This window comes from Sparus aurata, chromosome 5, assembly GCF_900880675.1.
Source record: "Sparus aurata chromosome 5, fSpaAur1.1, whole genome shotgun sequence".
Classification (NCBI taxonomy): Eukaryota; Metazoa; Chordata; class Actinopteri; order Spariformes; family Sparidae; genus Sparus; species Sparus aurata.
Window position 1 is genome coordinate 22,255,074 of NC_044191.1, and position 27,414 is coordinate 22,282,487.

A 27,414-nucleotide genomic window follows, 5' to 3' on the forward strand; every position below is an offset into this window, starting at 1 on the left:
TGGTTTAGGATGCGAGGCTAGTGTGTGTCAAATCAGATTAAGTGACACCTCCCATATTTCAGTGTGATGGCGCCTTTATCAGTTTCTCGGATCAAAAGCCATCATGTGACTTAAACTCCAATTTGCAACGTAAATTACAGATTATTACATATTTTCTCCAACATATTGAAAAGAATAAAAAACATTAAAGAGGGAAAATGATGAATTTAAATTTGGTTGCCGCCATCACTGTGCTGCCGGCACAGCTGTACAAGGGTCAATGTATGTCAATTTATGAGCTAGGGATTACACAGATCGCAGATCTTTGGCTCATCAAGTGATTATCATTCAGCGGGGCATTCCTTATTACCATAGCATTCATGCTACATATGAAGCCACCATTAATAATTCAATAGGCCGTCTCCCTCCATAAAGGACTTCCTTCTCACATCCACTTCATACAACATGCACTGCCTCTCTGCATGACGACTGTCAAGGTGTTATGTCTCCACCTAAAGGTAACCTGCGGAACTGAGCGAGAGCCCTGCGTCTGTGTGCGGGTCCCACATGACAAATGCTGAAATGATAGGCAGGATAATCATATAAACACTCTGAGCACCATTTTAATCAGAGCCTGTTATAGATCTCTGTCATATTTAATGATGCATTAGCTACAAGTGGATATGATTAGGCTCCTGAAATTAGCAGAATTCAACGGGGATACTGTATGCATCAAATTACACCCTCATATCTAACGGTACACAGCTTTTAATCAGAAAATAGCAGATTAAATACAAATCACCATTAATTCAGTTGTGTATTATGCATTAAAAGTAAAGTTTTATTATTCAACTTGAGCAGTAGATTTACATAATCCCAAAACACATGTACAATAATTTGTGTGCTTGTGTGCAAAACTTCTTTTAAAAGTAGCTAAAAATATTAAATAAAAGTGACACAAGTGGAAGTGAAAAGTTACATTAATTCAGAAAGTTTCTCCTTCACTTTCTCCTCGATGTTTGCATAGTATTTCATTTGGGCAAGTAGTGCTTTTGCAGTTTGAAGATCTCCTGATAAAAAAAAAAGAAAAAAGAGAGAGTGCAAAACGAATCAATCAATGACTCACTGAGCGACTTAAAGCAAATGTTTCAGCATAGATCACAAAACAAACAAAACAGTAAGTGGGAGGAGCGGAAAGTGTTTCACTGCAACGTCTGAATACCTTTGAGCAGGGCAGCGTCTATCTCCTTTGTCAAGTGTGCCAGCTTCCCTGCAAAGTGCGGAGGAGACGAGTTCCAGTTAAACAAAAGCACATACAAGCATACATGTTGTGTTGACACACAAACCAAACGGACCGTATACACAGAGATAAATCTGTTGTGCATGCATCAGTCTTTGGTCTGAAGTTTTCAACCTTGTCGTGCATTGCTTATCAAGATTTTAATGAAATCACATCCCATATACGTAGCTCTCCAATGCAAATCAACTACCAGTTGTCTAACTGGAAGTAGTCTCTCATTGCCAGACCTATCTCCCAGGACTGGACAAAAGGCTTGGCTGTACATATTACTATTCTGGTATCGGGGAGAACAAAACCTCTCTGGCTTGTCTGCATTTCTTTAAACCAATCACAATTGTCTTGGGCGGGGCTAAACCCAATATGCAGCAAGGGTGCCCCTGCAAAAGAGTGTTGGGGTGAACTAAATTTGCACTAGGGGAGGCCGAACTTGGCATTAAATCCCTGATAAACCCCCAGCAAAATAACAGTTAATAGCTGCTAGCTTGTTCACATCCATACAGTTAGGGATCAGTTCAGTGTTAGGCTAACTGGCCACAGTCAGCGTGTAGATTGCTAGCTAAGAGGTTATTCTAAGTGTTGTATCGTAGGATACTGGACTTGTTTTAGTCTCTTGAAGACGTTTCAGTTCTCATCCAATAAGGCTTCTACAGTTCTAAGTAACAGGAGGGGAGTTGTAGGCTTTAACAACTCTGTGTGGGAGTGTCCTCAGAGAGTCTTTAATGACTATAAGGCTGCAACTCCCCTCCATCCATGACCTGGATGACTGGGAACCTTCATCAGCATGTAGCTAAGAGGTTGTTGTTGTTTCCTTTTTCGAACAGGGTTTTTAAACACAGTAACACACAGGTCGCGGAAGGGAGGAGAACGTGGCTTAAAACTGGCACCCAATGGCAGGCTTATACCAAACTTAAGCTTATCTTCATCCACTGATTCAGACTTACCTGGAAGTAAATGTTATTAGCTCGACGCCACATTGATTCAGTCTATTAAACTGCACTTGTTGTTACCATGGTAAGCACAGGTGTTACCAAATCAATCAGAACTGAAGTCTTAAGGATTGAAATGTAAAGCATTGAAATAAATCATGTCTGAGTCAGTGAGCAGTTCAGCCAAAAAGTGATTTTTCTTTCTTAATATGTTTTTTTTGTGTGTGTGTGCCAGCGCCAATTAGCCAGGCACATACACTCGTCCCCCAGCGCGAGTTTATGATCAACAATCAGCTCAAAATTCAATCAACCAGACGTTCACTCAATAAATAGAACAGACATATTTGTTTACCTTTTGCGTCTTGGCCGATCCTATTGGCTGCTTCTGGCGTCCGTGCTTCATCAAGGGCTTCATTGATCTCCATAAGCTCCATTAGAAACTCAGAATCAGCACTGGAGTCGGTGCCCTCTTCTATATGCATCCCCTTCAGCTCCAGCTGAAACACAGGATGGGGCAGATCATGAAACCCGACTGCCCCTTTAAATGCATGTCATCTTTAAGAACAAGTGAACAGGCAGACAAAGCATGCGATTATGAAAATAAACTATTCATTAGAAGTTAAGTCAGGGATTTCAAACTCACCATATAAAGACCTCGACTCAAAGGCTTAAGCAGAGTCTTGTATGCTTTGTTCACAAGTGCCGACTGGATTTCTGAATACTCCTGTTCTTTCTGCAAAAAGATGGTTCTGTTAATTCTGTATGGACAGAAAGTGCAAATGCATTCATTTAAAAAAAAAAAAGGTAGGAAAATATATAATTGCTGTTTTTAATTAGCATACTGTGCATTTGGAACAGCAAATATTCACATTATCTAGAGTCACAAGTCTATCTGTAAGAAAAATGTGATAACATCTGAGCTAGTTTATACCGTGCCATCGCAATCTACACCACTGTCAGCTTCTGAAACCCCGAATCCTCGGTGATACTGACAATTAGGTGCATGACATACAGCTACTCTTTTGTAGTCAAGCAGTTTGGGACCCTTCAAGGGATGCAGGTGTAAGTTTGACACGACAGATGTGTGGAAATAAGCCGGGGAGGAAAATATCTTGGAAATGGTTGGCAGATCCGAGTACATTTTGCAGCTATCAGGTCTGTCAGCTCTTGTGAAAATCAATAGTCTCAAGCGCTGGCCCATGGGCCCATCGTGTGGAGCGGTTTCTGTAATAACAACCAGTGCAGTAGGTGGCTGCCTTGTAGCCTTGTATAAGTAATGAGTTTTCTATATATGATGAAGACCCCCGAGGCTGGAAGATGTCTAATTAAGAAAAAATGGCCAGAGGTGCTGATAAATAAAACACAGACTGTACAATATTGGACAGGTTGTATCTGAAGAAAACATTTAGGTTGCCCTTCCTGTCTCACACTCGGGTGAATATGAGTTTAGCTTTCACATCGTATCATGACAACAGTCTGCATTGTGCTTTTCCACCTGAGTGTACAGAATAAATTACGTGCAGAGCAACACGCCTCTGCACCACCTTGTACTCATTATGCTTATTCCTCTTAACTGCTGTGTGATTTTTTTATTTATTTATTCTTTTAATGATCCATGGGGGGGAAACTGGATAGTGTGAAAATGGTGTCAATTGTTTACCACTTTGTAAAATAACCTATAAACACATTGTGCTTTATACTCCTCCGAAGCGTCGGGGCAAGTCTTAATTCTTTCTGGGACATTTTTAAAGCTGCACTAGTCGAGGTTTTTATGTAAAATATTGGCCTACCTGTCTCGTCGACCTATCTGTGCTTTGGGCTGTATGTGATTTACAAAGTGCATAAGACCAGTTTCTCCACACACACAGTTCTGGCGTTATCAAAGTGCACTTGTCACTCCATGAGAAGTGACAAATCAAAGGTGAAGACTAAATTAATTTCCTTCACAGCAAATTGATCGGTCCAGCACAAGACAAGTGGACAAACCAGAATTAGATTCCTTTCCTGTCTTTTCCCTTCAGTGTCTTTCATTACAAGCCATCACAATGAGTTTGCTGTGTGCATTTTACTGATGACATTCTATACGATTTCTAAAAAGCAACAGAGGCTGAGACAACCTGACTTTAAGTCCCTGCTTTGAGTCAAGCTACCATGATACTGCATCCTACATTTTCCCACAATGCAACTTGATGGCACTTTCTGTTATAGATTTGCACTCTTAGAGCCTGTAAAATGAAATAACCCTGATGACATCACTATGGCACAACCAAGGTTATTTTCTCTGACTTGACAAAGTTCCTCCAGAGCCACAGAAGACATTAACACTTTTCATAATACTGTTGACAACTTTTAACAGACTTTTATGTGTAGTATAAATGGAGTGCCCCTTTAAAGTTACAGTTCAGCTAACATGTGCCTTTTTCTGTCAGCTGGAGTCACTAACATTTTATGTTTGTTGGCCAAATATATGTTTACATGCATTTTATGACCTTGACAAAGAAATTCATCAAGACAATAGTCATTAGCTCTGGCCTATATTTAATTTTGCCAGGTGTTTTGGGGGTAAAAATGTGCACTACTTAATTTAGCTCCACTGCCAAACTACACCTTTAAACATGTGGATTTAAGCTTTAATTGCACTGCTTGTTTGAGGCTTATTTAAGCTGTTAATGGCATAGATGCCATGCAATTAACTGCTTTGGTACACTTAAAACCTACCATTTGATTTGTCAGCAAACTTTATTTGTTCTGCACCTTTGGCGTTTCATTCCATTCTCAAGCACTTGTAATACTTATATCTCTACTTTGTTCTTTATTATTGAAAAGGGAGTCACTTGCAAGCCTTCTTTTTTTCTTTCTTAGCAATTTTCTAAGTTTCAATGTGCAGTATTTTGGAATAAGTTGTTTATCCACAATAGACATCCTGACATGCCATCCCAGGAAAAGCACTGGTGTAAATAATGAGTCATTCCATACAGACTTGCCCAGGCCCTCCCAGTTGATGTCATGGGTTGTCTTAAAAATGTATGTAAAAACTTCTATTTACTTCATGGGACTTCGCAAAATCCTACAGCTGTACTCCAAATTCTTTTTTAATTATAAACTTTGAAGTTTGGTCCCAAAAAGTATTCATTTAAATCGTTCTTGCAGATTTTACAGTAATCAGCAATCGTAAAAAAAATTTGCTTCAGAGCTGTGTTTTTCTGTCTATGTGTGATCCCCTTCTGAGGTAGTTTTTAATTGGGTTCAGGAATGTTACAGCTTATAACGCTTTGGTTATTTGCATAGTAGATGATGTAAACACATTTCTGACACCAACTAGTAGTACTAGAAAAAACATACAGCATGTCCTGAATAATCCGACCTAAAACAGGTTTAGGTGGACTAATGCAAATTGACTGCAATCTAACCAGAAGCATTTAAAGAAATTTATTTCATCATTAAGCAGTTTGATGTGATAGTGAGATCATTTAGCCCATTTAATATAAGTGCATTAAGTTAAAGACTAAGCTTAATTATTTGACAGACACAGAGAACAAGATGACATCATCTTGTATGCAACAAACCAAGTCATTACATGCTGTAATTTGCAGTGAAAATAAGCCAGTGGTGAGGCTTAGAATATTCAGATTTAGATCAGACGGCCAAACCTCTTATAAAAGTATTTTGAGTACAGCTATTGGATAATTTCCTATGAGTTTAATCAAAGTTTTTAATATTAATTTCTTCGGGATAAAATCCATGACATGAACTGGGAAAGCTGTGACGTCAGGCCAACTTGGCATGATAGGACACAATAGTATAACGGTATTGCGTAAACTGGCTTACTGGAAGCGTCTCTTGAGATACTAGGAACTGAGCCATTTTTAATGTCATTAGACACACTTAAAAAATATCATTCACTCCTATATTTCAATTTTTTCCCCATGTTTCCCACTTGTCTTTGCTCCTCTCTTTCATCTTCTCAGTTGTTTAGCTTTTGATTCCTCCAACTTGAATCTGACCTCATTTGCTCAATAACTTAATATATGCAAAGCTGCCTTACAAATGAGGACCAAAGTTTGTCGTGCCTTGTTACAGACCCATTTCTCAACTTTGTCCACGGTTATTCCCTTAGCAAAATCCCAATGATTCATACCAACAAAACACAAATGCACAGAGAAGTGGCGTAATAGGGACACTGGGTCAAACCCAATTTCCTGTGTCACACTTGCACTAATAGATAGGACAGCCTCAGCTGACTCATACACCATGTTACTCAACTAATCCCCATTACATTCCTGTCCCTACCACAGATTTCTGGCTGAAGTTGTCTGGATGCAGAGACCGCTGGAGCTGCAAATATCTTTTCTGCAGCTTTTGCGTGTCCAGTGTGAAAGTGTAGTCACTGAAAAGAGGCAACACATGGTGACATGGATTTTTTGCTCACATACTGACTGGTAGATAAAATTGGCATGAGTTAGATGATGGGTATATCAGGTCAAATAAATAAATAAGTCTCACCAATCCATAATTTTGAAGAAGGATGTCCCTTCATCAGGGGGCTGGACTACTTTGCATGACATGCAGAAGAATGCGGGCGAGTTGTCAAGAGGCTGTTTGCATTTCCAGCAGCTCAGTTTGACTTGACCTGTACAGTAATTCCTCGGTGAACCAATTGGAATGGTGTAAAACAGTGGCTTTGTTTCCTTTCCCAGTGCTCTGAAGTTCGTTTTGTGGTGCCATGTGTCCTTCATGGGGAAGCTGGTGGACATACAATGTGCTGAACATGTAACAGCTTCATAAACGTACTGTCGGTTAGTCGTCATAAGCCCGTTTGGGCGCAGTGAAGCCCGGGATAAGCACAAAATCCGCATAGAATTCAGTGTCAACATTTTCCGCTATTAAAACACACAGTAACACTGTTGTTAATTAATAGAACACATAAAGGCGGATCCTTACTGTCAAAACATGAACATCTCTCCTTCAGACAAGCAAGCCGGAAGTGCGTTCTTCTTCTACGCTTTCAGCACGCGCCACTGACACCCGTCGCCGTGGTGGTGTAACTGCTCCGGAGGTGCTGGGGAAAACAACAGCTAGCAAGCTGAGCTGTTAGCAACTATTACTATTAAAGTAGAGTTGGATTAAATCGCAGCACACCAGGCGTCGTAAGTTGAACGTTGTAGTAGTTTTAATATATGTTAGCCGTGTATCGCTGTCATTAAGTTCAGCGTTTGATAGGATGTAAACTTCCCAATGATAGAGAGAGCCGGTGGTCAGAATGTAGCTAGGTTAGCTCACTAGCTAACAGCAGCCTAGCACAGTTCGCTAACGTGTTTTAATAGCAAAAATTGTGCTGGTCTGTGGTCGGTGTTGATATACAGCTTACTGTCAGATATCGTCATACTTACATAACTTAAATGTGTGTCATTATTTAATCGTAGATCGAATGAAACATCAAGTTTGAACTAACTTACTGTTCAGGAGCACTTGCTCAGCTACCTAGCGAGATGACAAAGACATCTTATGCTAACGTGACGAGCGGTGACTGATGTGTAGTCTGTACAGTCATCTAAATGAACACATCTGACAACATGAACCATATCAGGCAAGACGAGTATATTACCACAACCCGTAAAGGCAAACATCATTTTTTTCCTTAAATGATTGTTGTTGAAACATATTTTGGAGCAGTAATACGCATTCAGATAACTTTCTTGACGCATTGGTAAAGTGTTTCTCTCCCGAGCATGCTAGAAAAAGGCTGAACCCCATTTCAATCTGTCAATATATCTGTCAGGTTTTCAATTCAACCCCATGGCGATGAGAGAGGCAGTGGTCCATGAAGAGATCTGGATACATAGAGAGTGGCTTGTCCACCAGGGACATCGTCAGGCACTGGAGCACAGATAACACATCCAAACTGGTGAGTATTGTATTTACTGGTTGTACTTGCTGCTGATCCATCATCTACCCAATCCAGGCTGCTATGCTGGAACGGTTATTATGTGTGCAAAAGTTCCTCAGAACTGGAGCCAATCCAAATATGCTTATTTGGCCGAGGATCAGACTAGACGTCTTGACTCCTCGCCTTTACAGCTTCCTAACAGAGTACAAACTCTGATGAATGCCCAGCCCAGACACTTGTTGTGTATGTGTAGGTGTGTGTTTTTGGGGGCGGTGGGGTTGCAAAAGGTGACGGTGGAGTATTCCAGAGAGACACTGGTTGGAGACAGCGGCTCCTGTAAGGTAAACAGGATCTCCTCCTGAAGGTCAAGGGAGGTGCTTCTCAAGGCCCCCACAGACAATACTCTGGGTATTATTAACGGAAATGGCTAAGAATAGAGAGCAGCCAAGCAAGGTGGCTCCTCTGGCGGTTGTGTTGTTTGGGTTAAACAAGCCAAAACGGAACATCATCTTTAGAAGAGTGACTTCTCAAGCTTACATGCTGGGTGTGTCACACTCGCACAAGGCTAGAGGTTGATTTTGGTGGCTTTATCCAGGAGTAGTTGTGGATTACTCTTGACTGTTTAGGTATGGAGTTTTGTGCTTTCAAATCTGTAAGTAGAACCTTTTTTTAAAGTGTATTACAAACGTTCTTATCTGTCATCACCAGCAAATATTTCTCATGTGTGTCTTTTGTTAGGTTTTATTTCTTACCAACAGCTTGGAGTAATAACTTACGAGGGTCCTCCAGCCTGTTTGCCTGATGTAGAGATGAGTTGTCACGGTTACATACAAGATTTACTCCTAATTAGAGACAGGAATAAATCCTCTTTCACAGTATGTGTAATTTTATTTCACAATATCATTATCTAATACTTTTTCTGGAACCTACATTCATATTGTTAATGGGTTATGTAATCATTTTTCAGTTTTAATTTTTTCTTAATTTCATATTTCCAAAAGTTCACAGTTCTTGATACAGTTTGAAGTACTTAGTTTCAGTGGTATAATCAGACTTAAATGAGAAAAAGGAATCAGTGCAACCCTGTTAATTACGATGCACCCCAATGAAAATTGGGCACAAAGGTTCTTCTTGATTAAGTCTGTCCGAAGTGATTGTTCTGTTAATTTAGTCATTTATTTTGTTTATAGCCTGGATAGACTATCAAAGCAGCTGCCTCATTGTCTTTTTTTTCATTTGCTTCAACAACCACTTAAATCTTGTCAGGACTAAAATAAACTGCAGATAAATTACTTAAGATTCCATTGATAGCTGATCATTTGGCAAAAAACATTTGAAACACTATGTCCAGTCTACCACTTTAGAAAGCAAGATTAATTGAGTCTGTTTAACCAAAGTTAAATCGATAACATGGTCGCCCACTCAGTGGAGTCAATCAGGCGATTCTTTGTCACAAGCATGAATCTTTATTTCATTACTCCTGGCAGCCTTCAAATTAACCGTCTGCAATGTTCTGATGTATTACCTTGTTAGTTAGCATTCTAGTATTGATTTGTCATCTTGCTATTGTGTTGTGGTTGAGGTGCAGGCTATTCAGGCATTAGGGGGATTTTTGTAGAAAGCCATATCTGCAGTGTCTTGATGTATAACAATGTTATTTAATTTCGTATATCTCTGTTGTCATGATCATGTCCTGAACTCTTTTTCCACAGATAAACCATGATTCCCATCACTGAGCTGCGGTACTTTGTGGACACACAGCCAGCATACCGCATCCTGAAACCATGGTGGGATGTATTCACGGACTACATCTCCATTGTTATGCTTATGATTTCTGTGTTTGGGGGGACGCTGCAGGTCACTCAGGACAAGATGATCTGCCTGCCCTGCAAATGGGTTGTCAATCAGACCTGCAAGAAGAACTTCAATTCTACCCTCGCCACATCGTTGTTCTTGGAGCCCAAAGGGATCCAGTATGATCTGGACCGCCACCAGTACAACTATGTGGATGCTGTGTGCTATGAGAATAGATTGCACTGGTTTGCCAAGTATTTTCCTTACCTAGTATTACTTCACACACTTATTTTCCTAGCTTGCAGCAACTTTTGGTTCAAGTTCCCACGGACAAGTTCCAAACTAGAGCACTTTGTATCCATCTTGCTGAAATGCTTCGACTCCCCATGGACAACTAGGGCGCTGTCGGAGACTGTGGTTGAAGAGAGTGACCCAAAACCAATGAAAATGAATGGCTCAATGGACCACAAGGAGTCTGTTATCAGTGAGGATGTTGAAGCAAGTGTTCCCATGCTCCAAAGGACAAAGACACGCTTTGAGCAGGGCATTGTAGATAGAACAGAAACCGGGGTTTTGGACAAGAAAGAGGGCGAACAGGCAAAAGCCCTGTTTGAAAAAGTAAAAAAGTTCCGTATACACGTTGAAGAAGGAGACATCGTGTACAGACTGTACATCCGTCAGACTATTATCAAAGTCATCAAATTTATTTTGATAATCTGCTATACAGGGTATTACGTGCGCGATATTAAATTCAGTGTCGACTGTTCGGTAAATATAGAGAGCCTGACAGGTTACAGCGTGTACCGTTGTGCTCACCCACTGGCAACACTTTTTAAAATCTTGGCCTGTTTCTACATTAGCTTAGTGATGGTTTATGGTTTGATCTGCATGTACACACTTTGCTGGATGCTTCGGCGCTCTCTGAAGAAATACTCCTTCGAGTCGATACGGGAAGAGAGCAGCTACAGTGACATACCCGATGTGAAGAACGACTTTGCATTTATGATGCACATGATCGACCAGTATGACCCTCTGTACTCAAAACGTTTTGCTGTGTTCCTCTCAGAAGTAAGCGAGAATAAGCTGAGGCAGCTCAATCTCAACAATGAGTGGACACTGGACAAGCTCAGGCAGAGGATTACGAAGAACTCTCAGGAGAAGCTGGAGTTGCACCTTTTCATGCTGAGTGGCATACCAGACACAGTATTTGACCTGATGGAGCTGGAAGTTCTTAAACTGGAGCTTATCCCCGATGTCACCATCCCCCCAATCATCGCCCAGCTCGTCAACCTGCGGGAGATGTGGCTCTACCACACACCGGCCAAAATCGAAGCTCCTGCACTGGCTTTTCTGCGTGAGAACTTAAAGTCTCTACACATCAAGTTCACTGACATCAAAGAGATTCCCTTATGGATCTACAGTTTGAAGAACCTGAGTGAACTTCATCTTACAGGGAATCTGAGCGCGGAGAACAACCGTTACATTGTCATTGATGGTCTCCGCGAGCTCAAGAGGCTCAAAGTTCTTCGTCTGAAGAGCAATCTCACCAAGCTACCTCAAGTGGTGACGGATGTGGGCATGCACCTCCAGAAGCTTTCCGTCAATAATGAGGGCACTAAGCTAATGGTGCTCAACAGCCTGAAGAAGATGGTAAACCTGACAGAACTGGAGCTCATTCGCTGTGATCTAGAGCGCATACCGCATTCAATCTTCAGTTTGCACAACTTGCAGGAGATTGATCTGAAGGACAACAACCTGAAGACCATCGAGGAGATCATCAGCTTCCAGCACCTTCATCGGCTGGTCTGCCTTAAGCTCTGGTACAACCAGATCGCCTATATTCCCATCCAGATTGGCACCCTGACCAACCTGGAGAAACTGTACCTGAACAGAAACAAGATTGAGAAGATCCCCAGCCAATTGTTTTATTGCCGCAAGCTGCGCTTCCTGGACCTGAGCCATAACAACCTAACCTATATCCCTACAGACATTGGCTTCCTACAGAATCTTCAGTACCTGGCAGTGACAGCCAACAGGGTGAGTACTTACATAATCACTTTTTAATTTTTGTCGATCACACACATACATTGCAATTTTTCATCCTATATTGTCTGCAGCCAATTGTATGCTGCTGAAAACAATGTTAACCTGCAAATTGTTATTCCTCTCTGCTTCTCTCCCATTAACCATCTCCACCACACCTTGAAAATGAAGATTGAGAGCCTGCCTAATGAGCTGTTCCAGTGTAAGAAGCTTCGCACTTTGAACTTGGGGAACAATTGCCTGCAGTCTCTGCCATCACGGTTTGGAGAGCTGACCGGGCTGACACAACTAGAGCTGAGAGGAAACCGGCTGGAGTGTCTGCCAGTAGAGCTGGGCGAGTGCCGACAGCTAAAGAGAACTGGTCTCGTGGTAGAGGAGGACCTTTTCAACACCCTGCCCACGGAGGTCAAGGAACAGTTATGGAAAATTGACAAAGAACAAGCTTGAACAGGACTGTGGCTGTGAGTGAAAATGGATATTAACCAACTGGGCCCAGAAACAGGAGAAAACACCTCTTCTGTGTGCAAGAGCTCGTTGAAGCAGGCAGTAGTCCTGCTGCAGTGTACTGTCAGTAAGGATGGGTATCATGAACAAGAGCCAGTTTGGCAGAACCAAAAATACTGATAGTTTCAGGTTGTTCTGTGAATTCTTACGTTTGCAGTTGGTTTTCCATCTTTTACAAACAACTTCTCAGGCCTCAACCCCGTAACAGTGCTTTTTTAGCAATAATGTAGCATTGCCATTGTGATCAGCAGTGTGTGTTTACATTTTATTCTTCGTGCTTGTGGTGAAGTTTAGAAATGCTAAACTGCAGACCAACTTTACCACAGAAAGAAAAGAACTTGAACACCAAGTTTCACTGCTCACCATAGCTTAAACATCAGGTCTAATGAAGAGCGAATACATTATGAAAATAATCTGTCCAGTATTGTTAGAATTACAAATGAGATAGCAAGGAGAATTCCAAGACTTCACCATTTTTAATTTCTGTGTTGTAATGCAAACATTGCTTGTTCCACTTATTTTAAGTTTGTGACAGGCTAGGGGCTTTACCTCTCAATTTTAAGTTTCTTTCAGAAAGAAATATGCAGATGTTCACTCAAAACATTTGACAGTTGATCTGATTATATCACAAAATGCTCTATTTGTGTATAGGGAATGATATTAACAATCACAAACAAACTGCACAGTCATGTTAGCATCTTCAGGATTTGGGTCAGAATAGTGTCATCCTTCATTGAACTGACATAACCTGTAACTCTGGTGGTCATTGGCTTTGTGCTGAAGAGGGATGACAATGGCAGAAATAGCTTGTGTACTTGTTTTGAAATTCATTGGAAAATCATGAAAGTAAGTAATCCAGGATAACTGATGATGAGACATGTAAGAAGACAAAAAGGAAGATTCTGGGGTCCTTTAGTCTGAAAGGGTCATCAAGGAGACTGTTAGATGTACATGTCCTGCAGAAAGGTTGTCCTTGGCTGGCCTGACAACATGTGCTATTAGACAAGAAAGTGGGGAGCCAGTTTGCCAGAGTGAATTCCTTTTTCTTGGGTAAGATCGGTGTTGTGCTTGACCACCAGCTGTGCTTGAAGAGACCAAGTGTAATAGTATTACAAAACATGTGCAAAGCATGCTATCAGCACGAAGATACCCAACTCCTTACTGCCAGTATACTATCACTGGGGATTCTATTCTAATCTATTTTATGATCATGCTGCATCTGCATTGTTTGTTTGTAATGAATTGCACAGAACAAAATGAACGAATCTGGGAAAAAATGCTGAGAAGGTTTTGAATGAGATTTATCATGTCTGAGTAAACAGAATTAGAAGTGTATGCAGGATAATAGCGTATTGACATTGAAATTAAGCCTCCAAACATTGGAAATATTTTTAAAACGTACATAACACTAGATTGATTGCTGACCTTTTTTTGTGGTGCATATGTAGTTAGCACTGGTCTGCTTTTATGTCCTGAATGTGGATTGATATTGTCTGCAAATGACAAGTGAAAAAAGCAAAACTTTTCTTTAGATAGGTTTTCTAAGCACCAGGCCTTGTCTTCATTTCAGTTTGTTATGACATAATTAATACATTAATTAATATGTTTCTATTAGAATTTTGGCCATATTTGTCCATTTCTGACACAGATTTCTGAAATTAAAATTTGAAAGCTTTTACATTGAAAAGCGTAAAGCTTTTTTTAATCTTAAAAGCAACATTCCAGTTAATGGAAAGAAAAATGGTCGTTACTATACATTATATTAAGATAATGAGGCTTTTTTTTTTTTTAGAAGAGCCATGATTTTCTTGTCAGTTGCCTTAACTTAAATTCACTCCTTCTCTGTTATGTACTGTTTCTGTTTTTGTTGTGGCATCTGTGCAGTTGAGAGCAAATCATGATACTCTTGATTTTTTCATCATGATTTTTATGCAGATAAAAGTTGTTAAAGCTGCACAAGAATACCCATCCCCAAATGCTCATAGGAGTAACAGGACAGGTCTGCTGTTTTTTTTATGTTTTGCTCTAGTGTCCTCACTTCCTATGTACTTTTCACAAGTGACCCAACTTGACACCATTAATTAGATTTGGGTAAATTAAAAAGAAATGCGGTGTCTATAACATCTTTGATTAATGAGATACTATTTTCTGTTGGAGCATCACTTTGTCAAATTTGCTGCGATTAACTTAATTCTTTTTAGATACAAGTCTACCTTAGTGCAGCTTTAACTATCTTTATCAGTGTTGATGTGCACTGCTGACAACTTCTATAGAGTGTTAAAGTTAGATGGGTGTGAACATTTTGATTTAAGTTACCCAGTAGAAAAAATCTGTTTCAGTCTTATTTGTAAAAGTGATCTAGAAATGTAGCAGCTGGGTTTAGATTTTGATTACTGAAGTGACACAAGCTCATTTTGGGCATGAAAGTGTTTTTTGTTTAATTGTGTGATGGTTTTTATTTTGTTTGTGTGGGGGTTTATTTGTGCCACATACACTCACCTCTTATGGAAACCCCTCAATGCCAGGGGATTAAAAAATATAAAAATATAGTAATTATATTTAAAAAAAAAAAAAAAAAAAATCTCAAAAACAGGATTACAGAGTAATATGTCATTTTAATTTATAGAATTATCTTTGTGGTAGTTAAATCTCACAGCCATGTCCTAGATTCAGACCTACCAGGAGATACAAATTCTACCTTCTCATAACTGTGGGATAAGAATTTTTATTGTTATTAATGTTTCTTTCTGTTGCAAATGGGCCTCCATATGTTTCAGGTCAGGGCAGTTAATTGTCATTTATTTCACAGCTTTTTTCAGAGTGTGTTCATTTGTGAGCGACTGTTAAAAACGTTTTGCCTGCGAGTGACTGTTCTCCCTTTGTGTTTTGCCACAATAAGCTGCACGATGCTAACATTGTGGAATTCCAAATCAATGCACAGCTCTAACGGAGCACAACACACAGTAGGGGGTGCTTGTGTTGAGAAAAAAATATCAGTTTATGTCTTGATATACCTAACTGCAAACAAAAACTTGGAGAAGTAGCAATACACAGTACAGGAACTGGGTTAAAAAAGTATAGAAATAGTTTAAGCTATGTACATTTATTTCAGTAACATGTTTAACTATGCTATATTGTGCAATATTGCCTTTATTTAAACTATGTAAAGGTTAGTTGTGATGTAGTTTTCTAATGTGCATGGGCATTCCTTTTGTCACATTAATTTTTACTAAGATGATGCTGAAAGGTTAACTAGATTAGAGGTGATTTTTTTTTTTTTTGGATCCGAGAGAATGCTTTTGCACTGTAGCACCTCTCCCACAAGTTACATTTAGGTAAATGCAATTTATCGTATACAACATGACGTATACAACACGTTTTCTATGTTTTACGAAAATGGGAAGGTTCAACTGAATGACTGCCAGCCATGAGATTAAAATGATCATAGTTCAAATTAATTAATGTTAATCCTTAAAGTCCCCGCTGGAACATTCTAAATGACACCTCAGCAATACTCCTCCAATTAAGACAATCAACTATGAACTAATTAAGAGTGACTTTAGAACACCGTGTCAAAATGTTGAGCACTGCAAGGTAAATGGTCAGTACAATGAAACATGAATTGTGTAGGTTGCTAGTAATGTGGTATCAGTAACTAAACTAGCTTTTGGTCTTATCGTTTTAATCTCTTTGCTTTTAGCATTTTCCTTCATTTTTTAATTGACTGACTTTTTTTTTTCTTTTCATTTTGACAGCTATTGGTATTATTACAATACAACTAAATTTCTCAGGAAGCCAGCTAGTACTCACTTCTTTTTTGAGTTGATTGCCTATTTTTTATTACACCTGGTATTTTTATTAATTTAAACAGTTGTTTTATACAGTTACAGTTTTATATGCATTTCTATACATTATTTTCTAGTTTGGTGTATTTAATATCGACTGCTGGTTTAAAACAAGATGTGTTTGTGTTTTTAAAGAAAACCACTCTGTTTAACCTGGATTCTGCATTTTTCATCAATAACGTATAAATCGAGCTGTGTTGTTTCTCAGTTGTGTTTTCATTGTGAATAGCACAGGTGTGTGTGTGTGTGTGTGTGTGTTTGTGTGTGTTGGCATGATGAGACTTTTTCACCCCTTGATACTCACCTCCGTTCTTTCCCCTGATTCGCTAAGATTGGGTACATTTATTTTTCTCCCGACTGGAATTTGGTCACAGGTGATGTACAAATTTGGTTTGGTTGCCAAACGTTTTTTCATTTGTAAGGAAATGATCGGTGCATCAGTATTGACATGAATGATGTGACAGTGAGTATTCTGTTTAAACACGTGTCCCATCCTCTCCTGCACACCATCCACTAGAGGTAAAATAAAGAATACATTTGGTCGACCAAATTTGTGTTGGGTACCTTCTTTAATGTTGTGAATGACTCAGTTCTATGTTATATTTTAGTGTTGGCTAGATAACAGATTAGTCATTGAGATAAACATATTGAACGAAAACTATATATAATATAATATATATATACAAACCCAGGGGCTGTATGTCTTCAGATATATATATATATATATATATATATATATATATATATAGATATAGGTATATATATATATATAGATATATGTATAGATATATATAGATATATATATATATTTATATATATATATATATATATATATATATATATATATATATATATATATATATATATATATATATATATATATATATATATATATATATATATATTTATTTATTTATTGCCAAAGTATGATAGGAACAATTATACAGATTTTTCCCCATTACAGACTCAAGTTAGGAACATTATCCCACACAACTTTACAAGCCAGAACATGTTTACACATATACATCTCCAGACATATGCATGTAGTTATTGTATTTGTCATACATAGATTTGTTGCGTGTGACAAAACCAAATCAATGGAAAAGAAAAGACAAAAAAAACGACAACAACATAGAAAATAATAATTAAAACACTTAATTAAAACAAAATCATACAAATCATTTAGAGACTGATTATTCTTAGATTAGATGGCATATTTATGGATGATAGTTTTACGGGTTTTTTTTAAATATACAGACCCATGTCACTTTATTTTTAGCGTGCCCTTTCTAAACTACCGTGGAACCATTGAGCGCTGGGGCTCCTGTATCAACACGGACATGTTTCTCCGGCACACTCGTCCACAGACGCGACGTTCAAAATGGTAAATTGTGTCATATAAATTTCTAGCATATTATTATCATTGTGAACATAACAGTTTAAAAAGCTATTAACTAATACGGATATGCGTGGTCGGAGCCAGTTCCGAAACTTCCTGTTGTAATAAGAACTAGCTTGTTTGAATTAACAGTCTGGATAATAAGCTAAGTTAAGCTAGGTAGGAAACGGTGATGAATGGCCACTCGTGAGACTCTTAAAATGTACCGTTTGATGATTGTATGTCTCTTATTGATTTCACAGGCTGTTACCCTTAACACAGATCTAGGAGACATTAAAATTGAACTGTTTTGTGAGCGCACACCGAGAGCATGTGAGGTGAGTAACGTTACACTACAGTAAACTAGGTAACGTAACGTCAACGTTACACGGCGCAGTTCTTCCCGGGCTGGTTTCCAGACGAGAATTCATTTAAGTTGATTGTATTAGCATGCATTTTGCAGTTGTTTTCTAATATTGAGTGGCACCGTCTGTGAAAATAAAGCCACTGTCTTTGTTAAAAACCTAAATGTAGATGTACACATATTTGTCCAACAATTTCGTGGAGTATCCTAACATTTTATTTTACTTCTACAGAATTTCCTTGCGCTGTGTGCCAGTGGTTTCTACAACGGCTGCAACTTCCATCGAAACATTAAAGGTTTCATGGTTCAAACTGGGGATCCGACAGGTGCGAGAACGTTGTTTCCCCTGCTGCGTCATTGATACTGTAATGTCACAACTCACTCTCTCTTTTGTTTTTCACCGCACAATGTAGGCACAGGTAAAGGAGGAACGAGTATATGGGGCCGCAAATTTGAAGACGAGTACAGCGAACACCTCAAGGTGAGTACTAGCTTGACTGGGCTTGTTCGCCTACATCGGTAGGAAGTTTCACCAAATGTATCGTGACGGATCAGGATATATCACTGTGACTTTCGTGTCCTGCTTTCTTTTTATTTAAGCATAATGTACGAGGAGTGGTCTCGATGGCGAACAATGGCCCCAACACGAACGGCTCCCAGTTTTTCCTAACATATGCCAAACAGCCCCATCTGGACATGAAGTACACAGTGTTTGGAAAGTAAGCAACCTGTATAATCAATAAATGGGTGTTATGTGAGATGGACATGATGATGGCATGGCAGCTGACATCTTGCTCTCTTCAACATGTAGGATTATCGACGGCCTGGAAACACTGGATGAACTGGAGAAACTGCCCGTCAATGAAAAGACGTTCAGACCGCTGACTGAAACCCGAATAAAGGATGTGACCATCCACGCCAACCCTTTCGCTGGATAGACGACTTCCTCTTCGAATATGAAGATAGACCTTTGACACAGATGTGGACTCTGTGGACAACATTTTACATTGCCAAAGTTAAAATGGATATCTTGTTTGATTCTAGAAATTGGAGACACCAACGATTAGGACACTAATTCTGAATAAAATGGTGAGTTTTCACAGAATAATGTATACCAGCATTTCAAAATGGGTAACACCCAGAATCTAAATGTCATTTGTCACCTTCATCACTGTTCAGGTAAAGGGAGCAGTTTTGTCACACTGAAGCAAACTTCAGAAGTATGCTTTCTCCAGTTTCTAGCTGCATATGATTGTACATTTTCAGAAAAACTGTTGTGACTAAGTCTTTGTAACGACTAGGTACAGGTCATTCAAAACCAATTCATTTTCATTCAGTCCTAAAACAAACACCTGGCTTTTAACAGCAATGTTATTCAGATTCTCATCTTTTCTTTCTTGATAGTCTGTGTAAATAAATTGCATTTTTTTTTTTGTCAAATAAAACTTTTTGTATTGATGTGTTTTGTCTTTTACGTGCTCTTCAACATTTTCTACCTGCGAAAATACATATTTTGTATTTATAATCATACGTGTGCTTCAAAAGATAAGAGGCACAAGTTCTGCCTTGAGCTGTGAGTAAAGGGTAGTGTTGAAGTCCTGTATGAACTACAGATCAGTACCTGACGCGTCAAATTGCGTCATCACTGGTGGACGAAGCACACGCTCTAGCACAAACACCACAGAAATCATGGCATCGGGCGACGCGTTTAAAGTAAGTTAACTTTCTGTCACATGATGTCACATTGCTGCCTTGTATTTTTCAGCGCCGTGTTACTTTGACAGATTGAATTTAATTAAATTAATCTCAATTAAAAATCGGTTAATTTGTTGATGGTGAGGCATCAACGGGGTGAACAGCTGATAGACTTTTGAGTGAGTGTGTGTGTGTGTGTGTGTGTATTTAGGTGTCTTCCCTGAAGGGCAAGGTGGCTCTGATAACGGGGGCCAGCTCGGGCATCGGGGCAGGTACGAGCGTCCTGTTCGCCAAGCTCGGAGCTCTGCTGGCTCTGAACGGCCGCGACGTGGAAAACCTCAACAAGATAGCCAAACAGTGCACCGACTGTGGAGCTGCAGAGGTAACTCTCACACTGAGGGACACTGTGTGGTTCACATAACTGGAGTAGAGACACGCCGACACTGAAAACAGCTGTGTGGAGCAGAATCTTCAGCGTCTGAAGAGCATGCACTTTAAATCGGAAGTTTTTTGAATAGGGTTTGGCGTGACAGCATCCAGTTGCAAAGTTGAAAGTCTGAATGTAACCAAAAAGCAGCCCTGGTGCATTGTGGGATGAGCAAAAATCTTATGCAATATGAATGTAAACAGATGTAAGTACATGTGGGTGATATAGAGTGGGGCTTTAAAGAGCTGCTCTGTGTGTGTGTTCGTTTATATAAAACACTGAATGTGTTTTAGCCTTTGCTTGTTCCGGGAGACCTCACCGATGAGGAGACGGTGAAGAAGACAGTGGAGCAAACTATCGCCCGCTTCGGCCGGCTGGACGTCCTGGTCAACAGCGCTGGGATCCTGGCCATGGGCAGCATCGAGGCGACGGACCTGGCTCAGTACGACAAGGTCATGAACATCAATGTCAGGTAGGGTTTCACCTGAGAGGGTGACATCATTGAGACGTGTTAGTGCTGAGCGTACAAGCAGTGGCAATATGTCCCATGGCTGTGACGGTGTTGATCTTCCAGGTCTGTGTACCACCTGACTCAACTCTGCGTACCCCACCTGATCAAGACCAAGGGCTCCATCGTCAATGTGTCCAGCATCAACGGACAGAGATCAGTGGGTATCAGTGATCTGGCCAAAACTTTTTCCACTACATGTCTTCACAAGAATCGTGCCTCACAGTTTTTCTCCCTGTAGTTCCCCGGTGTGCTGGCATACTGCATGTCCAAGTCCGCCATCGATCAGTTCACACGTTGTATTGCACTTGGTGAGTGAGACATTTTTTTTTTTTCCTCCACAAACTTAACGCTCATTATGTTAAATAACACGACTTTTGTTTCAGAACTGGCGTGTAAGCAAGTCAGAGTGAACTCGGTCTGGTGAGTGTTGTATATATTATTCCTTGAGGTAAAACGCACAATGAATTTGTAATTTAAAGAGCGGATGACAGTTGTTTCTGTTGGACATACATTTGTGATGCACACTATTTTGTATCCGTGCTCCTGCTGCATTTCTTCAGCCCTGGTGTGATCATCACTGATGTCCACAAGAGAGCAGGACTAGATGAGGATCAGTATGCCCAGGTAAAATATCATTGAACCGTTTCTGAAAAACATGAATTGTCCCCCCCAATAAAAGTACCCTAAATTATTCAAAATTGAACAAATGTATTTTCAGACTTCATATTCTTCACATTTTAGATTCACATCCAAAAAGAAATTATTGAAATGGTGGAACAAATAATGTTTGACAAATATATTTCTGACTCCACATTCCATTGCTGGTGTCCTCCACTACAATGCAATTACATCAGTATGGGTAACATGATCACCTGGTTTACACAACTTGGTTAGGGCTTCATATTTTGATATTCATCCATATCAATTAATCATGCATAAAGTAGTCCCATACGCTGGGAGAAAAGGAAAATGGTGAGAAGAATTGGGGATCTGGGAGGGTTGGAGGGAGGCGAAAGATAAGAACATGAGTAGACATTACATGCTTGAGACCCTTAAAATTATAATTTACTAATATAACAGTTAAGTAAGCAGTGATACGTGCTGTTGGCTGTTTAGGACAAATAAACAAGAAAGGTAAGCACAATAAATGATTCCCTGTGCATTACTTTTTTAATGATATGGTGAGCCTCTACGAAGTTTTGTGTCCCCCCCAATCCTGACATCAGATCTGCACCCCTGATGTCAACACTGTATGGTGTCATAAAACTTTTTTTTTTTCTCCTTCAGAGGTTCTGTTGTCTGTCCTGTCCTGATATCGAATAGCAAACAAGTAAATAATGTCAGCATCTCTTATGCAAAATATCCGTTAGGCTCATTCTGTAAATATTTATCCACCACCAGTTTCTTGCAAAGTGTAAGCAGACCCATGCCCTCGGTCGACCAGGGGAGGTGGAGGAAGTGGCCCACAGCATCGCCTTCCTGGCGTCCGACGCCGCTAGCTTCATTACCGGAGTCAACCTGCCTATCGACGGGGGCCGCCATGCCATGTGCCCAAGATGAGATCACGCATAAGATACAGCCACATGCTGATATACTGATTTCAACTTCTGTCTGCCTGTTTTTTTGTAATAAATACAACTACAGGTGGATGACAACTAAAACTAATGGAGGTGTTACTTCACGGATAACATTTTTCTCCATGTTTTACAGAATTCAAAGGTACTAGTTGTGAAATGAATGGAAGGAAGCTAAAAAAGCAGTGCAGGCAGTTTGAATGTGTTTATTTTCTCACTTTGCTTGAAGTTTTCTTTGATGGGGGGGGGGGAAAGAAAGCCGCTTATCAACAAAGGTTTCAGACATTTATTGAATTACCTGTTGAGTCGCTAGACTTAATTCACGCAGCATGAAACGTCTGTACAGACCAAACACTGTGAGCTCATGTACCATTTGTGGTTTAGTGTTGTGTATTGTAAGAAATCCTCTGAGTTTTTTAGATTGGCGGGACCAACCTCATTGCTGCACCTTTTTGAGTGAACAGTTACAGAGAAGAAGTAAAAAGGATGGAGATGTCCAAAAAATACAGTTGATTTTCCAATTGAAGACAAACAGACTGTAGAATCCTCAAAGCTCCAAATGGAAAAAAAAGAAAGTGATAAAACATGACGGATGCCTTGTTTTGTACTTGAAAGCTTGTCAGAATTTAAATACAATTTAAATAGAATCCACTGTAGATAATAAAGGTTGCATAATTACATTTACATTTTGAGAGATAAAAAAAAAAAAAGAATAATTAACTTATAGTTTCAGACTCAGTGTCAGATAGTACAAAGAGTATTGAAAAAGTTAAAATACTATCTTGAAAATATAATTTAATTTAATGGATTTGGCCTGCTGTATATTTTTTACAATCTTCCCTTTTTTTTCATAAGGACATAGCTTTGCTGAGAGCTGACAAGACGTTATCATTCGCGTGTCAACTGTTGCAGCACCAGGTGTCACCTCGCTGTCGTCTCAGATATTATCAGGTAACATCTTGCTTGCTGCTAGATGAGAGGTGCGGTACGAGGTAGCATATTGACACACTTTTCTCAGTCCACACTGTTGAAAGCGTCGATCCACGCTGACATGGACCGTACCACACAGCAGTTGTTTGTGTGAAGACATCTGTATAAACGTGGGTTCTCTCAGCACTGGACACTTATCAGAGGCTCAAAAAGACTTACCTGGAGATAGTACGCCTGTGTGTCTGAGGCACACCCTATACCTGAATGAGTGATATGATGTTGATACTGTATATGCCTAAAGGCTGTGAAACAATAACTATTGCACTTTATATTACAATATACAGTACATATACATGTATAAATAATACTTAAACATTAAAATTGGAATTATTGCATTTGCAGATGTAACTGCTCCATGTATCTGTACAGACCTCTTGAAAAAGAAAAAAAAAAACAACTTTTAGGTATCAGACCGTGAAGAAAATATGATACAGCATGGTCTGAGAGATGACAGAATTAGACGTTCATATTACTTCCTTTCAAAAGCGGCCTTCAGGTCTTGTGTCACACAAACAAGTCTCTGAAAAAAGAAGCTTATTGTTTTCCATAGGCTGATTAGTGCTAGAAGTCTCTGCATTTTCAATGGGCCTTCTCACTCTGGTGCCCCCTCCTGTTTCTGCAGTCCAAGCATATTTTGTGGAGGGAAAATTGAGGGCCAGGGTCTGTCGATCTGGAAACCACAGAAGCATTAGTCTCCCTCCCGTCCACACTCCTCCATGCAGTCACTCCTTCGAGGAGTATTCCCAGCCCCTACACAGGGTCCTATAAGAAGCACACGGGTCCAACCTCAAGGTGATAGCGTGCACCGGGTTCTGTGGTTGGTAGGTTGTACACATCCACAATGGGGAGTAAGTTTGGGTCCTGGGTCTGGAAGATAAAGTGGGTCTGATGCCAGCGGCCATCTTTGATCTGAAAGTGAGGGTTAAATGATTTCACATGAATTGAGGATGTGGAAGACTAAAGAACATGAAAGGGTCATCGACTGGAGGCAGAAATATTACAAACAGGTGTCTCAAAACCAGGACTAATAAAACCAAACCTATCTGCATGGCTAGATACAACAAGAGGGAAGTGAGAATTTGTGTTTGTGTGTTTGTCTTATTAGGGAGCTAGCACAAAGGGGGGGTGATTAGCTTAGCTTAGCATAAATACTAGTAAGTAATAAATACCAATAGCAGAGAACACAGCTAGCCTAGTTCACTCCCAGGTTTAATAATCCGCCTACTGACGCATGATTAACATCTTTGTTTAATTAGTGCAAAAACAGAAAAGTAAAAACAACATTGTGGTTTTACAAGTATTTATATGCAAGACTGCACAAAGCCTTTATGCCTGGCCAAGAAACAAGTCACTGCACATAACTCCAAGGGTTGAGCGGGTTCGTAGCTGAAACAAGTTTCTTGGCACAGATAATGTGCTTTTGCGGATTCGACAGGTTGGTAATCACTAGACCCGTAGTGCACAGTATATAAGCCCAAATGTGTATTTTAGCTTTACTTGTATTTTTGAGACTGGAGTACATTTAATATCAGCTACTTTAGGACTTTCACTCAAGTACTATTCATATGGACAACTTTCACTTTTACCAGAGTAACATTTTAACACACTATCTTTAACTAAAGTCTGTCCTGTGGATACTTCAAATCTTCTCATCTAACTCTCAGTAAGAATTTCAAAGATTGCTACTTTGAATTTAGGCCAGAGAAGTAGCAGTTCATACCCAGCAGTCGTCCCTAGGTATGAGTGGCTCCAGGAGGTCACCTGCCTGAATCTTCTCTCCCGTCCAGGCTTTGAAGCTCACAGCCCTGTATGAAGGCTGCAGGGATGGCCCTGCTGCCCACACAGGTGTGTTAAGGCAGTGTATGGTGATGTGCTGCACTGCCTCGGTGCTCAATAGGTGGATGAAGTTCATCTGGATGCGACCCACTCCTATCTCCAGCTATAAAGCAGATTAAAAAGTACATTTATGATAAATTGATTTAAGCAGATGAAGAATTAGTGTTTCTAAAATAATCGTTACTTTCAGAAAATTATGATCATGTCAATGACCGTTGGCTCATAAACATATTCCTACATGTCAGCAACTATTAGTCTCTGTGACAGAAGAGCTTAAGCACAATCAATCTGGGAGCTGCTGCAGTTCTGTTATTTATTAGAAAGAGTTACATCTGGATCACATGTTGTGCCAATATTGTATGACTGTCTGCCCCCATGATTCAGTTACAGTTAATGCAGGCAATGAGTCCGTCTGTATTTGTGTTAGTTTGTGCGGTGCTATTTTGTTGAAATATTTCATGGCTGAAGTAAAAAAAAAAAAAAAAAAACGTGAAGAAAAATTGAAGATTCAAGAGGTTTGCTTGCCAAGCGAGTGTGCCTTTGATGATGCCAGCAGGACTAAAGGGAAAGCCTCAAGATTCACTGTGACAATTATCTACTGAAAAAGAGCTAAGGTTTACAGTTTTGAGCCAGAAAATGAACAGCTCTGCACCTTCATTTATCACATGAACAACATTTAACCCTTAGCTTTTCTACTTCTTAAGAAAGACTACAGAGAACATTTCCCCAGATGCACACATGCAATCTTGGATTTGATATTCATCTCCTGTCCACACAGTCAGCTCCCAAAGTGATCTTGTCTGCTCAGTGATAAGAGTTAACAGCTCACTGGGCATTTTGTCTGTTTGTTGTAGCAAATTGCTTAAAATAGAAGTGATCTGAACCTTGGATACTGTGATAGGTTTCAGGCAAGTCTGTCCTCCACCGGTGAAGTTGCACGTCACCTCAATAGTGTCTGCAGCACAGCCGAGGTTTGGGTCGATCCAGTAAGTGCCTGTCAAAAAGCAGCGGCAAGAAAAACAAGTGTCAAAGAAAACTGTTTTGTCAAATCAGACATTTCAGCCAGATTGTCCCCACTATTATTTATAAGTCATCTGACCGGATTTCTGTGTCCAGACATCTGCATTGGTTGCTATAGTAATAATGTAGGTATCAGTAACTTGTGTTGGTGATGTGGCTTTCCAACACATCCAAATCCATCATTTCAACCAATTTCTATGTTCTTGTCCTCCAAGCTACTCTGCTAGTAGCAGAACAAAAAAGTAACCAAGCAGTTATATTGTCTCCTCACCATCGTACATCCTCTGTTCACAGTTGTAGAGGTCTCGGCAGATTCGTGCAGGGTTGTCGCGGGTTCCCAGCGGGTTCTTAAGACTCTGGATCAGAGTGCTGAGATGCTGCAAGGTCTTGAGGATCTCTGTGCCCTGGTCCAACATGGGCATGTCCATCCTCTGATAATTAGACATAAATAATGGCATGATTATTAATGTAATTTCTATGAACAGTTGTATCCGATTAGGTCAAATAACTTTTTTAACTTTTTTTTTTTCTTTAACTGTATCTCTAATTTATTCTTCAGTTTAAACAGACTCACGATAATAATGACCATTAGGCTCACATCAATCAACAGTAATTCCTTGCAGCAAGCACAATTTCCCACAAAACTAACCTCTGGCCTTAGTGCAGCATGGGAATCGATAATGACTTGAAAGGCGGCACCAAGAGCCTCATTTGTCTACAAAGAAAGACAGCAAGACAATGAGGCAACCACAACCACGGTCATTTTTATTAATCACTTTGTACAATAACACATCATCATTCCTGAAATCCTGAATTGACAAAAAAAAGCAAACATACTCACAAGTGAGAGGGCAGGTGTGGGGAGACCCTGAAAAACAAAGACAGAAGCCTGAATTATACTGACACACTTTGGTTGTTCTATCTCGTGAGCACATTTGTAGCGTTGTGTATTCATGTTCAGGAAGCATTTCTGTAAATCCTAATCCGCATTCTTGGTGGTGGGTTCTGCCATCCGCACCCAATATGCATATGATATGTAAAGAAACAATCATGAGTGCACAGGAAATGAGGCATAAACGCACAGGAAATGAGGCATGCCAAATGCAGAAAAGAAGAGCCGCCAGCTAACAGCTATTTGAGTGAGATCACAGTGGAAAACAAGCACGGCTGTAACTATTTTGATTATTCTTTGAATTACACACTTGATTTGCTCACAGTTTAGCTTGGGTGTAGAGGCACACATTGCTTTTTCTTTTTTTCTCAGAACCACATTCCACATTTTTGCACTTTAAATGCAACTTTGGGATCTGAATTATGAGACACACTCAGTGTGACCCCCTC

At 39.8% G+C, this 27,414-nt stretch overlaps 5 protein-coding genes across 7 annotated transcripts in view; 3 read left to right on the top strand and 2 right to left on the bottom strand.

Annotated features, from left to right (window-relative positions):
- Positions 1-795: 795 nt before the first annotated feature.
- On the bottom strand, positions 796-7,278 carry hscb (HscB mitochondrial iron-sulfur cluster cochaperone). Of its 2 annotated transcripts, XM_030416806.1 has the most exons (7): positions 7,147-7,278; positions 6,709-6,948; positions 6,496-6,592; positions 2,849-2,938; positions 2,558-2,702; positions 1,202-1,249; positions 796-1,049 (listed from the first exon to the last, which is right to left on the bottom strand). In XM_030416806.1, the coding sequence occupies exons 2-7, from the start codon at positions 6,939-6,941 to the stop codon at positions 955-957; spliced, it is 708 nt and encodes a 235-aa protein (XP_030272666.1). In that variant the 5' UTR covers positions 6,942-6,948; positions 7,147-7,278; the 3' UTR covers positions 796-954. The 2 variants fall into 2 exon arrangements, with proteins under 2 accessions (XP_030272666.1, XP_030272665.1); XM_030416805.1 differs by having other exon boundaries at positions 6,709-7,229.
- lrrc8ab (leucine rich repeat containing 8 VRAC subunit Ab) lies at positions 7,241-16,828 on the top strand. 2 transcript variants are annotated; one of them, XM_030416803.1, is made up of 4 exons: positions 7,241-7,352; positions 7,985-8,110; positions 9,805-11,923; positions 12,101-16,828. In XM_030416803.1, the coding sequence occupies exons 3-4, from the start codon at positions 9,812-9,814 to the stop codon at positions 12,374-12,376; spliced, it is 2,388 nt and encodes a 795-aa protein (XP_030272663.1). In that variant the 5' UTR covers positions 7,241-7,352; positions 7,985-8,110; positions 9,805-9,811; the 3' UTR covers positions 12,377-16,828. The 2 variants fall into 2 exon arrangements, with proteins under 2 accessions (XP_030272663.1, XP_030272664.1); XM_030416804.1 differs by lacking the exons at positions 7,241-7,352; positions 7,985-8,110 and adding an exon at positions 8,143-8,744.
- Positions 16,829-17,529: 701 nt separating this feature from the next.
- Positions 17,530-19,465, top strand: ppil3 (peptidylprolyl isomerase (cyclophilin)-like 3). Its single transcript, XM_030416807.1, has 6 exons — positions 17,530-17,662; positions 17,920-17,994; positions 18,253-18,346; positions 18,434-18,501; positions 18,621-18,739; positions 18,832-19,465. The coding sequence occupies exons 1-6, from the start codon at positions 17,660-17,662 to the stop codon at positions 18,956-18,958; spliced, it is 486 nt and encodes a 161-aa protein (XP_030272667.1). The 5' UTR covers positions 17,530-17,659; the 3' UTR covers positions 18,959-19,465.
- A 148-nt stretch (positions 19,466-19,613) lies between these two features.
- Positions 19,614-22,314, top strand: LOC115582167 (3-oxoacyl-[acyl-carrier-protein] reductase FabG). Its single transcript, XM_030417957.1, has 8 exons — positions 19,614-19,733; positions 19,927-20,097; positions 20,436-20,614; positions 20,717-20,810; positions 20,892-20,961; positions 21,037-21,073; positions 21,214-21,277; positions 22,055-22,314. Exons 1-8 carry the CDS (start codon positions 19,623-19,625, stop codon positions 22,211-22,213), a joined length of 885 nt encoding a protein of 294 aa, XP_030273817.1. The 5' UTR covers positions 19,614-19,622; the 3' UTR covers positions 22,214-22,314.
- A 184-nt stretch (positions 22,315-22,498) lies between these two features.
- Positions 22,499-27,414, bottom strand: part of col27a1b (collagen, type XXVII, alpha 1b) — a 68,372-nt gene continuing 63,456 nt past the window's right edge. The window contains exons 56-61 of the mRNA XM_030417956.1: positions 26,915-26,941; positions 26,723-26,788; positions 26,345-26,504; positions 25,938-26,047; positions 24,938-25,156; positions 22,499-24,126 (exon numbers count right to left, since the gene is read on the bottom strand). Of these exons, the coding sequence (XP_030273816.1) occupies positions 23,980-24,126; positions 24,938-25,156; positions 25,938-26,047; positions 26,345-26,504; positions 26,723-26,788; positions 26,915-26,941 (729 nt within the window). The 3' untranslated portion in view covers positions 22,499-23,979. The remainder of the gene's footprint in view (positions 24,127-24,937; positions 25,157-25,937; positions 26,048-26,344; positions 26,505-26,722; positions 26,789-26,914; positions 26,942-27,414) is intronic.

Coding starts and splice junctions, on each gene's coding strand:
- hscb (XM_030416805.1), bottom strand. CDS start 7,079: ATGTTGACACTGAATTCTATGCGGATTTTGTGCTTATCCCGGGCTTCA. Junction 1,250..2,557: donor GATCGGCCAAGACGCAAAAG/GTAAACAAATAT, acceptor CGCACTTTGCAG/GGAAGCTGGCACACTTGACA. Junction 1,050..1,201: donor AGACGCTGCCCTGCTCAAAG/GTATTCAGACGT, acceptor TTTTTTTATCAG/GAGATCTTCAAACTGCAAAA.
- lrrc8ab (XM_030416803.1), top strand. CDS start 9,812: ATGATTCCCATCACTGAGCTGCGGTACTTTGTGGACACACAGCCAGCA. Junction 11,924..12,100: donor TGGCAGTGACAGCCAACAGG/GTGAGTACTTAC, acceptor TTGAAAATGAAG/ATTGAGAGCCTGCCTAATGA.
- ppil3 (XM_030416807.1), top strand. Junction 17,995..18,252: donor GCACACCGAGAGCATGTGAG/GTGAGTAACGTT, acceptor TTACTTCTACAG/AATTTCCTTGCGCTGTGTGC. Junction 18,740..18,831: donor AAGTACACAGTGTTTGGAAA/GTAAGCAACCTG, acceptor TTCAACATGTAG/GATTATCGACGGCCTGGAAA.
- LOC115582167 (XM_030417957.1), top strand. CDS start 19,623: ATGAACTACAGATCAGTACCTGACGCGTCAAATTGCGTCATCACTGGT. Junction 20,615..20,716: donor GTCATGAACATCAATGTCAG/GTAGGGTTTCAC, acceptor TTGATCTTCCAG/GTCTGTGTACCACCTGACTC. Junction 20,962..21,036: donor CACACGTTGTATTGCACTTG/GTGAGTGAGACA, acceptor CTTTTGTTTCAG/AACTGGCGTGTAAGCAAGTC.